Below are 17,500 nucleotides of genomic sequence, written 5' to 3'. Positions count from 1 at the left end.
GCTGGATGCCCTTCCTAACGCCAACCACTCCGTGAGTGTAGTGGGTGCTTTTTACGTGCCACCTGCACAGGTGCCAGGCGAGGCTGGCAATGGCCACGGTCGGATTGGTGTATTTTATGTGCCACCGGCACTATGTATATGTCAAACCATCCAACCCATATATATATACATATATATATATATATATATGCATACATATATATATACATATATATATACATGGCGAGCTTGATGTCAAACCATTCAACCCATACCAGCATGGAAAGCAGACATTAAATGATGATGATTATGATGATGTGTGTGCATATATATATATATATATATATATATAAGGCGAGCTGGCAGAAACCTTAGCATGCTGGGCGAAATTCATAGCCGTATTTTGTCTCCCGCTACGTTCTGGGTTCAAGGGTTCAAATCCCGCCAAGGTCGACTTTACCTTTCATCCTTTCAGGGTCGATAAATTAAGTACTTGTTACGCACTGGGGTTGATGTAATCAACTTATCCATTTGTCTGTCCTTGTTTGTCCTCTCTGTGTTTAGCCCCTTGTGGGTAGTAAAGAAATAGATGTGTATGCATATATATGTGTATGCATGTGTATATATATATATACAGGCATGCACATTCTTTGCATCAAGTCAATGAAGGAATCTCTATATGATTTCTTGACTTGCTAAAATGGCAACCAAATTTCTCTTAAACCACACTCTTATCATCTTGAAAAGGACACGTTATTAGATAATGTCATCCTGGGTTGTTGGTACACAGGAAAAAAGTCAGGATCGTCACAGCTGGAATAGGTCACCTTAATCAGGGCTGTCTTGAGGTTAAATAATAACTACAACCACCACCTCCAGAAGGTAAGGAATGATTGTACTTAGGCTAAATATCTTTGATAAGCTAAATCAAACTTTATATCTAATGGTTCTCTCCTCATTGGTTGCTGCTAGGTAACTGACTGTGAGTAGGGAGTGGTAGTAATGGTGGAATGTGAATATGAGGTGAACCACGAACACACAGGTAGGCATGGCAGAGAGGATCTTGTAATGTAAACCTTGAAATTTAATTCTCACCCCTTTTTAGCTTTTAATATTTCTTTAAGTTTGTTTTTATTTCTATTTTTACATGCAGCTGTCGATTTATAATTTTATATGACAACTCCTTTCAGTTTCACAAAGGCTGTTCTAGGTCACTCTAAGCTCCTCTGTTCTATCTGGACTGGGCTGGGCTTGATGAGGTTGGTGTGAGCGGAGCAGAGCAGGAGAGGGATTAAGTATGTCTCTGTGTGTGCACTTGATAATTGTAGTGGTGGAGGCGCCAACATTGTCAGCTTTGGGTTTAGTTTTGTTAATTTGGTGCTCGGGCCTTAATGGGTTTCTCACCAATAAAGATGATGTTCACTGGACAATGGTGGTGTTGAATGGTTGGGAAAAGTTTTGTAATATATAGGTGGTGATGAGAGTGCTACTGTGCTTATTTTGGTGAGATTCGGACAGCTTTCTTTAACCAGTTGTGTCAATGTTTTGTTTTGATGTATAGTGATTTAGTGGTTCCAAGTTGTCGTTTTTGTTGTTGGGAGTGATGAAGATGTGTAACCCCTAGCCAGTCCCCAGTCAAACTATCCAATCCATGCCAGCTTGGGAAGCGGATGTTAAACGATGATGATGATGATAATATATGTATTTATATGTGTGTGTATATATATATATATATAGATAGATAGATAGTTAGATAAATAGATAGATATAGATATAAATATACATGTGTGTGTGTGTGCACGTATATATATATATAATATATATATATATATACAGGGTGGGAAAGCAAAACTTGGAAAATAATAGATGATTCACCAAATTGTTTATTTTACAACAACCAGCAGCCTGACATAAATATAATTTTAACACAAGTTTATAGGGATATAAAGAGGCAGCTTATTCATTATGTCCACCTTCAATATGCACTTTACACACCGTTTGAAGGCATCAAAATTTCTCATGATGAATTACTCAGACATGTTGTCCCACACTTCCCCCAGGACTTGCTTAAGATGATCAACACTTGGTTGCGAAGGTCTGTTGGTAGAGTGCTCCAATTTTCCCCATACAGCATAGTGCAGGAAGTTCAGGTCTAGGCTGGAAGAACGCCAGAAGTTGGCAGGCCAAAAGTCAGCAAAGTCGTCTTGCAGAATTTCTGCACTCATGTTGCTGTGTGAGCAGAAGCTCCATCTTGAGTCCACACACAATTACTTTTGGGGGTAGATAGACTTTAGCCAAGATGAAACCTTATACTGCAGGACTTTATAATAAACTTCATCCCCTACATTTTCCCCAGACTTGAAAAAATGGAGAGGCATCTTTTTGCAATCAGATGCCAGGACTCCAAGTACCATGACTTGAGCTGGGTGCTTGGTCCAAAAGACATTCTTTACTTCAGAAGGTGACTTAGCAATGTATTGATCATTGCGATGTTTTAAAACAGCATCAACGGTAAAGATTTTGTCATTGTGCTTCAGGTATTATAACACTTTTTTTAGCCCTTTCATACCATCTGTCTTTCATTGCAGAGGTCAATAGGTGTCTCAGGGTCCTCATGTATGACTCCAACTGTAAATCAGTGTGTACAGCATTTTTGATGGTCTTTGGATCAACTTTCATTGCCATGGACAGTTTTCTCATGGATGCTGTTGGGTCTTTTGAGATTTTGGCTTTGAGAGATTTAAGAAATGCACTATCCTGTTTTTTATTTATGTCTCCACTTCTTTACTTTCTCTTGATGCCTCCCATATCCAGTATTCAGTTCTTAATATTGTAGACAGTGCTCACAGAGGCCCTGACAGTCTCAGCAATATGTCTAATTGCAACCCCGGCATGAAGCAAATGTGCAATGCGTTGTCTCTTGGCTTCTTGGGTGGACATGTGAGATCATATGACTGGAACTTCTGCTTAAATTAACTCTCTATACCTCCACCCTGAAATAGAAAACAATATTTTAGTATTTATGTTCAGGAATATATAAAAAATAAGGCTTCCAAAATATTCTAAGCTTTGCTTCCCCATGTGTGTGTGTGAGTGTGTGTGTGTGTTTGTATAATGTATAAATATACATGTATGTGTGTTTATATATATGTCTGTCTATCTGTCTGTCTCTCTCCCTCCCTCTGTATATATATATGTGTGTGTGTTTAATTCTTCTGGTGTCAATTTGTACTTTATTCTTCCGGTTGTTAATAAACTGCTAGCAAATATTAACGCGCAAAAAGTTTGTGGATTGGTGGGGATCATCTTAATCAATTATATCCCTTTCCCCTGTAAATTGTCAGTACTATTATTGTTGGTGTTGTTGTTGTTGTTACTGCTGCTGCTGCTAGTAGCAGGCTGACATAATTTTTCGAGTATTGGGGAAAATGCTTTGTGGTAAACTGTTCCAATTTTGCTTTATGAGTTCATTCCATGCTAGAGTTAACTTTGCTTTTCAAAGAGCCACTCAGTTACTGGGATTGGTGGAACTGAGTAACCGATCTGTAATGACTTTGTTGTCCTTGTGCCTAAATCAGGAATTGTTATTATTGGACAAAATGCTTTGTGGCATTTCTTCTGTTTTTACAATCTGAGTTCATATGTCACTGAGGTCAACTTTGCCTTTGATCCTTTCAGTGTCCAGCACTACTTCTGCTGCTGCTACTGCTACTACTACTACTACTACTACTTCCACTATTACATTTGCTACATGATGTATATCTATGCAGTTGCTCAATTTTCTCAAAATAGTTACCAAATCTCTCTCAAATTACACACTACCATTTGAAAGATAAGGACAAAAATGCACAATTGGCATGACTAGAATGCCTTTGATCTTAGGCTTGCCTTTTGAGGACTGACTTAGGGCTAAGCAACTCCAACAACAACAACACAAAAAAAAAATGTAGCTGTAAATCACATTGCCGATATTTTGACTTTCATATTTCACATCTGCCCTCGACATAATAGCTGCTGCATATAATTGTTGTCACTTCACCAAACACGAAGTTTCCAGATTTATTTGGTCTCTGTTACAGGCAAACATTGTTTGTTACTTTTATTGCCATGGTCTTCTGTTGAAAGGAACTTTACCTTTTCGATTGAAAACAGTTTTCTGTTTTATTTTATGTCAGAATATGAAGAGGTTGCAAGTGAAAGGTGTGAGCAACATATTACTGATTCAATGTTAAATTTTATTGTGATTCTAACTATGGTCCTGGGTTCAGTCCCACTGCATTGCTCCTTGGGCAAATATCTTCTACTATAGCCTTGGGCCAACCAAAGCTTTGTGAGTGGATTTGGTAGACAGAAACTGAAAGAAGCCTGTTGTAAGTATTATATACTTACAACTCTGCTGGTTCATCACCTTATACATACTGACAGCATAATATCAATATATGCAAAATAAGTTACCAAAGAAGGAATCTGTGTAAACTATTTGATAAGAGGTTAAGTGACTGTCGGCTTTAAAATAACTTGTACCACATGGATTTTCTGTATTCTCACTTGACTATCCTGCTCTGATGAGGAATTGGATTTCAGTTCCAGAGTGGGAGCATTTGAAACAGCTACCACATCCAAGGAAGGCAGCAGGTGCACAAATTACCCACTCCCAGCACAGAGAAGTAGTGATAAAAAATAACAATGCAGGACTCTACTGAGGTCCTGCAATTAGAATGAGTACACTTCAGATTTGTTAGCTTATCTTCAATTCACACCTTTCATTCTTTAAATCGGTACCATGCAAACCACTGAACCATCACTTGAGCTGCTTGGAATGTAGTTAGGTGGTAATTCACCCTCTGCATTATTCTTTCAACTCTTTAAATTGACTAAACACTACATGGGCCATGAAGAATTGAATGATTTGAACAGACTCCTTTAAAATGACTAAAACTAGCTAGAGAAACCATTGCTGGGTATTCTTCATAGTCACTCAAACTGATTAAATCTTGCACAAAATCCCTACTATTCTTTAACCCATTGATGCCAAACCAATTTAAACTGCCTCAGATTCTGTGATACAAAATCTCATTTTAAAGTGTCCATGCTGAAATTTAAATCTCCCATAATAACATTTACTACATAATGGAAGAAAGTTATTTTATGAAATCTAAGTAGGTTTTGGATTATTTTAAAAATTAACTGAAACCTCTATTTTGTTAGAATTATGGCTGTGAAAGGGTGAAATGAATAATGCCATATGAACTATGGCAAGTACTTCTGTATAATCACTTAACACTTTCAGTATTAACTCTTCTGTGAGATCAATGCTAGTTCTGACACATGACCCCTCATTTTAAACTATTTTTGGTTTTATGTGCTGGGTCTGTAGAAAGAGGTAGTGCCTGTAGTTTTCACTCCCCACTACTAGACTAGTGAGATTGAAACCATTACTAGCCCTCTTAAACATTTTTGTATGTCAACATCTGATGAAAAAACATGAATGGGGACGGAATTCCTGAGGGGTGGTGTTCTGAGAAGGAATGACTGTACAGTCACTAACTAGTGTGGTGCCTGGTGTGGGGACAAGGGTGGATACATTCAACACTGATGTGAGGAAGAGAGGTGAGTGACCCAGGAATACCTAAATAGAGATGATGTTCTTATTTAAGTCGATAAGCTCTTGTTGTAATTTTAAGTGAAGGCCCTCTTTTGCATGTTTTTATGCTGTGTGCTAGCTGAAGAATTACAATGTTAGTTATTTTCACTAAATTTCTCTAATTTTCTGATTATTTTCCAAAATTAATTGAAACACATAGGCAGTGTGTTTCTTTTGAAATATGGTAAATGGTTAAAACCCCCTTCGATCATGAATGACCATGGGATTGCACTTAGAAAATTCCCCTCTGAAGCACAAATCTGGGCAAGGCTGTTTGTGGAAAACCAGCAGTTGCCCATGCATGCCAGCCTCTCCTCTCCATGACACTGATGTTATCCAAGGGAAAGGCAAAGGCCAGTACAGCATGGCACCAGTGACATCACAACTCATTTCTACAGCTCAGTGAACTGAAGTAATGTGAAATAAAGTGTCTTGCTCAAGAACACAACACACAGCCCAGTCCAGTAATCAAACTCACTACCTCATGATAATGAACCCAATGCTTTAACCACAGAGCCATGTACCTTCACAATAATAATATGGTAATGATAGAGATAACCTGCTCAACATGGCTGGTATTGAATCAACAAAAAATCTTTGCTATTCTAACAGAGATATGGAACCCAATGAATTACCTTCTGTTAGTCACCATATCTTGAATGTATTGCTTCTACAAGTACCAGGATGTTAAAGTTTCTAGAAGTTGACTTAGTAGAAGCTTGAAAATTATCCACCATCTTTCCATCATCATTTTTGGCCATCTTTTTGAATTCAATACGGCTACCAGTCATAGACATGATCATAAGATCCAAAAACAGTGCAGCTCCCATGATTTTCAGAAGCATTGTTTCTCACACATGATTGTGAAAACATTGAATAAATTACCCATATCAGTAATTAGGTGACAATACACTGCATTCTTCAAAAATTTCAAACTTCTCCAAGTTCACCAGCACTGCACCTGATTTGTTTGAACACCCTCTTCTCTTTGTGGCTCTTTCATTGTCTTACTTGCTTGACTCTCTTTTTGTGCTTTATTCAGTGTGTTGTGCATGTACTTCTACCTTCTATTACTGTTTTGCTTTTACTTAACTTAGGAAATGCACCCAAGCATTGTAAGCAATAAGCTCAGTCCTCAAGTCAGCTTTTCAAAAGTTGCAAAAATGGCAAGAGTGGATGGTATCTATCTTAGTGTAGACCTGTGAGTTGGAGAGAACAAATTGGAGAGGGCACTTGTTCTTGGTGTTCAGGGAAATCTTGGACATTGGGGTTCCTCAATTATTCCTTGAGGTCATCCTGTATCTGGAGGGCTACATCTCTATCATCGCCCCCTTTTTTTTTTAAACCTTTGTATCCTATGTTATATCCCGTCCTTTTCCTTGTACACTGTGTATACTAACTTTTTTTTTATAACATTTTTATCATTTCATTATACATAAACCCCCACACTTTATGTCTGTCTTTGTATCGTATCCCTTCTCCTTTGCCCTGGTGGCAAATAAATGAACTCATTATTATTATTATTATTATTATTATTGAGTGAGCAGTTCATGGCAGTTCATGCCATCAAAGTGACACTGGGGTACAAATATACGAAGCCCAATATACCCATCATGACTACCCGTCTGATAAGGGTACACCAGGCACATGCATCACAACCATATGTGCGCGACATGGTGATCTCCTATCAAGATAAACAGCACATGACCTTGCAGGTGGGGCCCAGTTAGAATTTTCTTCAGGTTGAGTAGCCCATCCCGCTCAATTATTATTATTATTATTTATTATCATTATTTATTTATTATTATTATTATTATTATTATTATTATTATTATTATTATCATTATTATTATTATTATTAATGCGAGGGCACATGGATTAGTGGTTAGGGTGTTGCACTCATGATCACTAGGTCCATCATTATTTCTTATACAGCATAAACACTGACTGAACTTCTTTGAAATCCGGTATGGGCTGGATTTCAATTTTGGGGGCTGGGACAAACCATTCTGAAAGAACACCCTATTGTTTGTTTTATATAAATTAGTTAACACATTTTTATATTTTTACACCACTCCTACATCTTACATGTAGTTGACTACCACAAAAAAGAAAAAACAAACAGTAAAAAAAAACAAGCCATGAAGGTGAAAAAGAAAGGAAAAGCCATATATAGACCCATTTATCAGTTTTATGTCAGCTCATTTCTTAAGTATTAATTAAAAAAAGACACTGAGCTGTTGTCAAGGTAATTCTTTTAATGGTAACCTGCCTGGACTTTGGGATTTATGATACTCCTGTTAAATGTATGTGTATAGATTATTATGTATGTACAAACATACATACATACATACATGTGTGTGTGTGTGCATATGTGTATATATATGTATATATATGTGTGTGTGCGTGTATATATCACACAAAAATGCACACTTTTGGATGCACACACACACACATTTGTGTGTGTATATATGTATGTGTATTTATGTGTGTATACATACACATATATACATATATATATATATATGTATATACACATGTATACATACACATATATACATATATATATATATGTATATACACATATATATATACACATACACATATATATACATATATATATATACACATATACATACACACACACACACACACACACACACACACACATACATATATAATGTGTGTATGTGTTATTAGGCTATTTCAGCTAGATTTTGAATCTACTGAAATATAACAATTATTTGTGAAGTATTTCTTGCTTTAACAGAATTGTTAGAACCTGGAATAGTTACAGCCCTTTACATCCTGAACTTGAATCCCACTGCGAATGATTTTGCCTTTTATCCTGATGATATGAACACAATAAAGTACTTGTCAAGTGTGGTTGGATTGGGGGTAATCGACATAATCGATCTGCAACCTCTGTGAAATGTCATTTTTATGTGAGTGATATACAAATGGCTGGCGAAATGCCTGTATTCTGTAATGTCCATTTATATTCAAAGTACCTGAATCGCAGGTTGACTTTGTCTTTCATCCCTTCCTGAGTTGTCAGAAATACTAGTCAGGTACTGTGTAATGTGGTTGGCTGTTTGGGATTATTTACCCCATCCCTACAAAGTCTATGTCAGTGGAAGAATACCTTGTTTCTTCACAGTTACACAATATGAATGTGTGTCTATATGGTTGCTTGGTCTGCTAGAAATAGCAGTCAAACCTCCTTCAAGTCACACTCTGTCCTTTTCAAGAAAGGTGTACACATTGGACAATGTAATCCCTGATATATAAAAAGACATGGTGGCCATGTCTGGAACACCTTCGCTTGTAAGTTTGCTCAGTCAAAACAACTGAGAATAAACAACAAAAACTTGGGTCTACCAATCAATTACTGGTTCAGTTTTTTGTCACAATATTTCTGTCGAATTACACTGTCTTTGTTTTGAAAATAATGAATAATTTAGTAAAATAACTGTCGTTGTTACCATGGTGTCTAGAAAATGAATTAACATCAAATTTTTATGGAAGCTTATGACTTAGATCTCTTTAAAATGAAACTTTGTTAAAATGATGATGTACATTGAAAACAGATCTGTGGATAACACACATTTTCACTTAAAGATATTTCTAAATATGCCAAAAAATATTTTTTTAATGGTATTAACTTGAAAATAATAAAAAATGAATTAAAATATTGTCTGTTTAAAGAAAGCTAAAATATAAATACATACTGTACAAAAACTTGTATTTTTGAAATCACATTCACTTAAAAATGTTTCTAAATAATTAAAATATTCTGTTTAAGAAAAGTGAAAATATAAACATTTATTGTAAAAACACCTTGAATTTTTATGTCATATTCACTTTAAAATGTTTTTTAATTATTAAAATACTGTCTGTTTAAAGATAGCTAAACTATAGACACTCAAAGAACAAACAACTTGGTTTTTTAAATCATATTCACTTAATTGCATATAAAGTTGATCTGTATTCTGGACTAGACATGAAATTGCATTCAATGATGAGCCTCTGGCTTGAGAATTCAGGAGTTTTGAGGAGTACAGAGTTATCCCTTAGTCACCACTATACCCAAGTTCATTCTGGCCCAAGGTGATAGTACCTGTCAAGGCTCCAAGGATCAAATAGCAGGTGCTCCTGTGATTAAAACAAAGAAAACTTCAAAATGAACTGGTCCCGAGACATGTCGCCCAGGTACATGAGGTGACATGAACCAGCACCCTGAGGTGACATGAACCAGTGCCCTTGCCTAAGGGTTCAATAGGACCCTGTACATCAAAGATAAGCATGGGAAAGGAGGAAACTCTCAGAGTAAACTGTACATAAACTGGCAGAAAGCAACAGGAAACCATCATTGTATCTTTCCTCCAAAATCATTGAATCTTCAAACTTTTATCATAGATATACATGATTGCTGAAGAGAGCAGTCTGTGTGTAACTCCTTAGCTTTCCAGCTTGCTTCAGAGAAAAATGATGAAGATTTGTTTGTGATATGTCTTGGGTCATTCTTCTTAGGAAATTGTTTGGCATGCTTTTTGTAATGTGCTAGCTTGTGCTGTATCTTTATGTTAAAGGTTGTTGGTATCTTCACATTACCATTTTTTGAGAGAAGTGAAGCTTAGTTTGAGTATCCAAGAGCTTTTGTCTCTAAAAAGTTGTAACTAGGTGACTAGGTGCTTAAAGAGCAACTTCACTATGTTATTGTGTCTACACAAGGCAGGACATGCTGGTACAATGAGGGATATTGTCTTGGTGGGGGAAATACACCATACAGCTGACATTTGTCATCTATATTGTAGCAATTGTAAATATTCCTTTCGATATCTCATGGTTATAGACATTTTGCTGTTGTTGTTTTAGGGGTAGTGAATTGGCAGAATTGTTAAAGCATCAGGAAAATGCCAAGCAGTATTTGTTCTGGTTCCTTATGTTCTGAGTTCAAATCCTGCTGAGGTCAACTTTGCCTTTCATCCTTTTTGGGGGTTCATTAAAATAAAGTACAGTAAAATATTGGGGCTGATGGTATCAGCTAACCTTTCTTCTTACATTTGCTGATCTGTTGCTAAAATCAGAAACTGGTTGGAGCTGGCAGAATCATTAGTGGGGTGGGAAAAGCCTTGTAATATTTCTTCTGACTCTTTACATCCTCAGTTTTAATCCTACCATTGTCAAATTTGCTTTCTTCCTTTTAGCATTGATAAAATGTAGGACCAATCAAGTATTTCATTTGATTTGACTGGGTAATTCCTGCCTCCTAAAATTGCTGGCCTTGTCCTAAATCATTTTTATTATGAGCTGGCAAAATTGTTAGCATGCCAAACAAAATGTTTAGTGGCATTTCAACTGTTTTTACTTTATGTGTTTAAGTTCTGTCATAGTCGCTTTTGCCTTTCATCTTTTCGGGGTCAATGAAATAACATCAGTTGAGCACAGGGATCAATTTTGTTGACTAGTACCTTCCTTTAAAATTTCAGGCCTTGGACCTACAGTAGAAAGGGTTGTTATTATTTTAAGGTGGCAAACTCGCAGAATCATTAGCATGCTGGGCAGAATGCTTAGCAGCATTTCATCCGTCTTTAATGATGAGAGTTCAAATTCTGCCGAGGTCAACTTTGCTTTACATCCTTCTGGGGGCGATAAATTAAGTACCAGTGAAATACCGGGGTTGATGTACTTGATTAGTCCCACACCCATCAAATTTCAGGCCTTGTGCCTTCAACAGGAATTATTATTATCATTATTATTATTATTATTATTATTATTAAGGCAGCAGTCTGGTGGAATCATTAACATGCCAGGCAAAATGCTTTGTGGCATTTCATCTGTCTTCATGTTCTGAGTTCAAATTCCATCAGGGTTGACTTTGCCTGTCATCCATTTGGGATTGATAAATTAAGTGCCAGTCAAACACTGGGGTCAATGTAATCGACTTATCCACTCCCACCAAATTTCAGCCCTTGTGCCTATAGTAGAAATAATTACTATTATTATCAGACAAAATGCTGACATTTCTTCCTGCTCTTTGTGTTCTGGGTCCAAATTCTGCCAATGTCAGCTTTGCCTTTCATTCTTTTGAAGTTAAAATAAGTACCAGTTATGTACTGGGGTTGATTTAATCAACTAACCCCTTCCTCCTAAAAAAAATTGTTGACCTTATATTATTATCATTATTATTTTTTCAGGCTTTGTACCTATAGTAGAAAGATTATTATTATTATTATTTTTATTATTATTATTATTATTATTGATGATGATGATGATTGTGAAAGGGAGAATATGCAGAGTATCAAATTACTGATTTTCCAGAGTCTTTCTTCTCTTTACCAGGTTTTGTGAATGATGAATTGGATTTTGGTGAAAACATCAATCTACAGCACGAAGTCAACCGGTTACGCTCCAGTGTCCAACACCTGCAGTCAGAATGCAAACATTGGAAAAGCATTGCATCTCAGAGGGTAGGTTGTATTTACTTTTACTACTACTACTACTGCTACTACTACTACTATCTCTCCTCCTCCTTTTCTTCTTCTTCTTCTTCTTCTTCTTATTATTATTATTATTATTATTATTATTATTATTATTCAGTAGTTTTATTTTTATTTTTATAGCGTGCTTTCACTTCACTACCGAGCGCAGCTCTGTGTGCCTTGGGTATGTGCTGTGATTTGTTGTGATGCTCTGATGGTTATTGTATGGAAAGTGTTCTGCGTAGGATGTGTGCAGTGCCTAGTAGTGCAATTTTCTGTATGTTATATGTGTTTGTAAGTCCTGGTGTTTTTGTTATGTATTTGTCTGAATATTTTTTTATCATGCCTAATGCACCTACTATGATAGGAATTGTTTCTGTTTTCAGATTCCACATTCTAGTTACCTCTATTTCCAGGTCTTTGTATTTTGAGAGTTTCTCCATTTCTTTTAGAGACACGTTGTCATCTGCCGGTACTGATACATCAATTAGAAAGCATTTTTTTTCTTCATGGTCTCTGACAACTATATCTGGTCTGTTGGCCTTAATTTCTCTATCTGTGTGTATCGGCATATCCCAGAGTATGGTTGCTTTCTCGTTTTCTGTGACCTTTTCTGGTGTGTGCCTATACCATCTTTTTTCTGTTGTTATTCCATAATGTTGGCATAGCTTCCAATGTATGTAAGTTCCAACTCTGTCATGTCTGTGAATATATTCCTTCTTAGCCAGGACTGGGCAGCTAGAGATAATATGATTTATTGTTTCTTGTCCATCTCCACATATTCTGCAGTTACTTGTAATATTTCTTTTCATTACATGTCTTTGGTAATTTCTGGTGAGGAGGCTTTGGTCTTGTGCTGCAATTAAAATCCCTCTGTTTCTGCTTTGAGTCCTGAGCTTCTCAACCATTGCTGGGATTTTTCTTTGTCTATTTCTTTTGCGTTTAGTTTAGTCCAGTATTTACCATGAAGGGGCTTTTCTTGCCATCGTTTTATCATGGTTCGTTGCTGTTCTATTTTTAGTTTGGATTTCATTTTTTTTATAGCTTTTGTTGTTTCTTCATCTTCTTCTTCATGTTTATTAGGTGGTATGATTTCTTGTTTGTATTTGTCAGCTTCCTTAAATACTGAGAACAGTTTTTTGTTTTGCTCGTGTTTTGCCGCTATCTGGATCAGTTTTCCTTCCTTCTGAAGTAGATATTTTTGCAGTCCTATGGTGGTTACTTTATAGTAGTTTTCCAGCTGTATAAGGCCTCTACCACCTTCTATACGTTGTATATATAGTCTTTCTATGTCAGATTTTGGGTGATGCATCCTAGATCCTGTCATTATTTTTCTTGTTTTCCTGTCTATTTTGGTCAGTTCATTTCGTGTCCAGTTAAGGATATTGTAGCTGTAACTTATAACTGGGACAGCTAAAGTGTTGATACCTATTATCTTGTTTTTAGCATTGAGCTCTGTGTTTAGTATTGATCTAACTCGTCTATAATATTCTTTTTTTATTTTCTCTTTCATTTGTGTGTGTTGTGTCTTATCTAGTTCATGGATTCCTAAGTATTTGTAAGTTTGGCTTTGGTCTAATTCTTTTATTTCATTTGCTTCATCTAGTGTGATGTTGTTACTCTTAACTAGTTTTCCTCTTTTCATGGTTACTTTGGCGCATTTTTCTAATCCAAATTTCATATCTATTTCTTTGGTAAATCCATGAACTGTCTTTAATAGTGTTTCCAGCTGTTTGTCATTTGCAGCGTATAGTTTTAGGCCATCCATATATAAAAGGTGGCTGATCGTTTTGCCGTAACATTTATATCCGCATCCAGTTCTATTTAGCATATCAGATAGAGGTGACAGTGCCAAGCAGAAAAGGAGTGGAGAGAGCGTATCTCCCTGGAATATTCCTCTTCTAATGGGGATGTCTTTGGTTTTCATGAGTCCCTCTTTTGTTTGGAGGTGTAGGACTGTTTGCCATTTATTCATAGAGTGCTCTATGAATTTTATGATTGTTGGTGCTACTTTGTTAATGGCTAGTGTTTCGAGGATCCATGTGTGGGGGATGCTATCAAACGCCTTTTTGTAGTCAATCCAGGCCATACTGAGGCCTTTCTTCTTTCTGTGGCTGTCTTCAGTTATGGCTTTATTAATCATTAGTTGATCTTTACAGCCATATGAGCCTTTGCGGCATCCTTTCTGCTCTTCTGGGAACAGTTTGTTTTCGTCCAGGTGCTTGTTCAGCCTTTGTGATATCACTGCAGTAAATGCCTTGAACATAGTAGGGAGGCAGGTTATTGGTCTGTAGTTTTCTGGTTTTTCTGTTTCATTTGATTTGGGAATTAAGATGGTTCTCCCCTTCGTGAGCCATTCAGGCATTGTCTCTGGCTCTGCTAGTACGTTGTTAAAGTTTTCAGCCAGCTTTTTGTGCATTCCTGTTAGATATTTCAGCCAGAAGTTGGGGATCTTGTCATGCCCAGGTGCCTTCCAGTTGCTTAGTCTTTGCAGTGCCTGGGTGACCTCTTCAGTTGTTATGGGGGTCCAAATTTGTTCAGATGCCGAGTTTGTTATTTTGATACTCCTTTTTCTTGGTGGTTCGTTCGCCGACCATATTTCTCCCCAGAATTCTTCCAATTCTTCTGCCGTTGGTGCTGCAGTGACTTCTATTTTATTTTTGCCCAGTTCTTGGTAGAACTTTTTGGGGTTGGAGTTGAACTTTTTGTTTTCTTCAAAGAAGCGTTGGCGTTTCTTGTACCGGCGGATCCTTTGTGCTTTGGCAAGGATATCTTGCTTCAGCTTTTCTTTTATTTCAGGCAAATCTTTTTCTGTGATGTTATATTTGCGGAGTATTTTTGTTCTCTTTTTGTTGCTCAGTAGCGTTGATTCTTTGCTGATTTCATTAAGAATCGACAGGTCTTTTCTATTTTTTTTTATTTTGCTTTGGATGTTATTTATCCACAGGGTTTGTTTGGATGGTGGTACTCCTGTTTGGGCGGGTTTGGGTGAGTATCCAGCTTCTTTTGTGGCTGCAGTGGCTGCTGCATATATTAGGTTATTTAGCTCAGTGATATCACTTTTTTTTGATTCAGTGGCTATCAGTTCAGTGACGGCTAGGTTTATGCTGTTTATAATAGGTGTTGTTATTTCGTTTATTTTGATTCTTGGGAGGTATGGTCGGTGGTCCATTTTGAGCTCTGTGGTTTTCAGTTCTTTTATTATTTTATTTTTTATATTATCATAATCATTAGGCTCCCCTTCGTTGTTTACATCGTGTTTGTTGGGAATGTTGCGTTTGTCTTCGTGTTTTACAGTTTCAGTGTTTATATTATTGGGCATTGTTGTGTGGCTTCTATCTACATTTTCCTGGTGTATTTTTTCTTTTAAATGTTCTATTTCTATTTCTGATATTTTCTTGGCTTTGAGAATGTATCTTCGTACGTTAGCTAATTTATTAGGGTTCATTGCTGTATCCAAGTCTATATCTCTATTATTTTCCTTCCATATTTTATATGTATGTGTTGTTGTATTTTCATTTTTTGGGTAGAGTACTGCTGTGAAGTATGCGTGTAAGATAGAAATGTATTCCTCACGTGTCCATTTACGTCTTTTGGGTTTTATTTGCGGGACATGAGGTACAACGTCCGGCCCATTATTTTGACGGTCGTCATTTTCATAGGGTACCGGTCCGTTTATTTCTGTTGTCACATTATTTCGCACATGTAGTTTTTCGTACATTTTTTGTTGTAGGTTTAATGTACGTACCGCTCGATTGTTATTCTTGGGTTGAATAGTATCGGTGGCATTTAATTTCTTCGTAGTTCCTTTGTACATGGTGTTTGGGGTCGGAGATGATCGTGATGTTTCACGCATGTTTACATGTGTTGCGTTAGAGGTGGAGATGATATCGAGTCAAAATACATCATTTCGTTTCGAAAATAGTAATAAATTTCAATTTGTATTACTTACTCGGATACAGTCCAATTCTTTGTTAGTAAAACTTTGGCTCCATAGGATGTCCTTGTTTTCGATGTTTGTGGATAGGTTTCGGAGCTCTGAATTTTCCTTCTTACATCTTAAAAGTCCCCCGGTGTTCTTCTTAAAAGTCCCCCGGTGTTCTTCTTTAAAAGTCCCCCGGTGTTCTTCTTAAAAGTCCCCCGGTGTTCTTCCTTAAAAGTCCCCCGGTGTTCTTCTTAAAAGTCCCCCGGTGTTCTTCCTTAAAAGTCCCCCGGTGTTCTTCCTTAAAAGTCCCCCGGTGTTCTTCTTAAAAGTCCCCCGGTGTTCTTCCTTAAAAGTCCCCCGGTGTTCTTCTTCTTCTTCTTATTATTATTATTATTATTATTATTATTACTACCTTAAAAGAAGAAATGTAATATTCTTATTCTACAAGTTTACTGCCTGTATAACAATATATACGTCTAGCTATGATGTAATCATTTAGCCTTAGGTCTGTCCCTGATTCAGCAGATGTATAATCAAAGGTAATCAAGCTGTGACCATCCTAAATTTCTTTCATTAATAGTTTGTCTAAGATTACATTATCCAATGTCTTCAAGATGGTAGGGTATGGTTTGAGGGAGATAAGGCTACTCTTTCTGAAAGGTTGAAGAAGCCATTGAGGCTCTGTCATTTGCTTGTATATGTTTGTATTGATCTCACCTGGTTACTAAAATATTGTTGAATCACTACCAAAATATCTGTCTGCATAAGGTGTGTAGAAACCTAGCTATCCAAGCCAGTGGTACTGCCAAGAATTATCAGTTACTACCTAAAGTCAGTATCATTGTACTTGTATCACTTAACTTACAAAGAACTTAACACAAACATATACTCTACAGAGCCCAATCTTTCATGTGCACATACACACACACACGTGCATATATATGTAGTTTCCAAAAGAGAAGACTATGCTGGGATGTCTCATATGATGTATATGGATGAGGATAGCTGTGTGAAGAAGCGCCAATCTCTAATTGAGGGAACCTGTGGAAGAAGTAGACCCAGGAAGATATGGCAAGGGGTGGAAAAATATGATCTTCAGTTGTTGAATTGTATGGAAGTGATGACAGGGGACCAAGGCTTCTGGCAATTTGCTATACTTGAGAAGATATGTCAGGCTAAGTGAAATTATGGTCATGGCCAGTGCTGGTGACTCCTAAAAGGTACCTGTGCCAGTGACACATACCAGACACCTGTGCTGGTGACATGTAAAAGGTAACTGTGCCAGTGACATGTTGAAAGCAACTGTCCAATCCATGCTAGCATGGAAAATGGATGCTAAATGGTGATGATAAGGATGATATATATATATGCTAAATGGATGCTAAACGATGATGATAAGGATGATATATATATATATATTCCTTGTCTTTGAAACTCTCTTGTTTTTAAAAATCATGATTCGTCTAC

General features: G+C 36.8%; 1 protein-coding gene across 5 annotated transcripts in view; it reads left to right on the top strand.

The window, feature by feature from the left end:
• LOC115217202 (thyroid receptor-interacting protein 11) overlaps positions 1 to 17,500 on the top strand; it is a 220,694-nt gene that overhangs the window by 61,765 nt on the left and 141,429 nt on the right. For all 5 annotated transcript variants that reach the window (XM_036507380.1, XM_029786837.2, XM_036507381.1 and 2 more), the window contains one exon: positions 11,969 to 12,096. In XM_036507380.1, the coding sequence (XP_036363273.1) occupies positions 11,969 to 12,096 (128 nt within the window). The remainder of the gene's footprint in view (positions 1 to 11,968; positions 12,097 to 17,500) is intronic.

This window comes from Octopus sinensis, linkage group LG11 (genome assembly GCF_006345805.1).
Source record: "Octopus sinensis linkage group LG11, ASM634580v1, whole genome shotgun sequence".
Taxonomy (NCBI): Eukaryota; Metazoa; Mollusca; class Cephalopoda; order Octopoda; family Octopodidae; genus Octopus; species Octopus sinensis.
The sequence above is the reverse complement of the archived record's forward strand: the minus strand, read 5'-3'. Positions and strand labels throughout refer to the sequence as shown.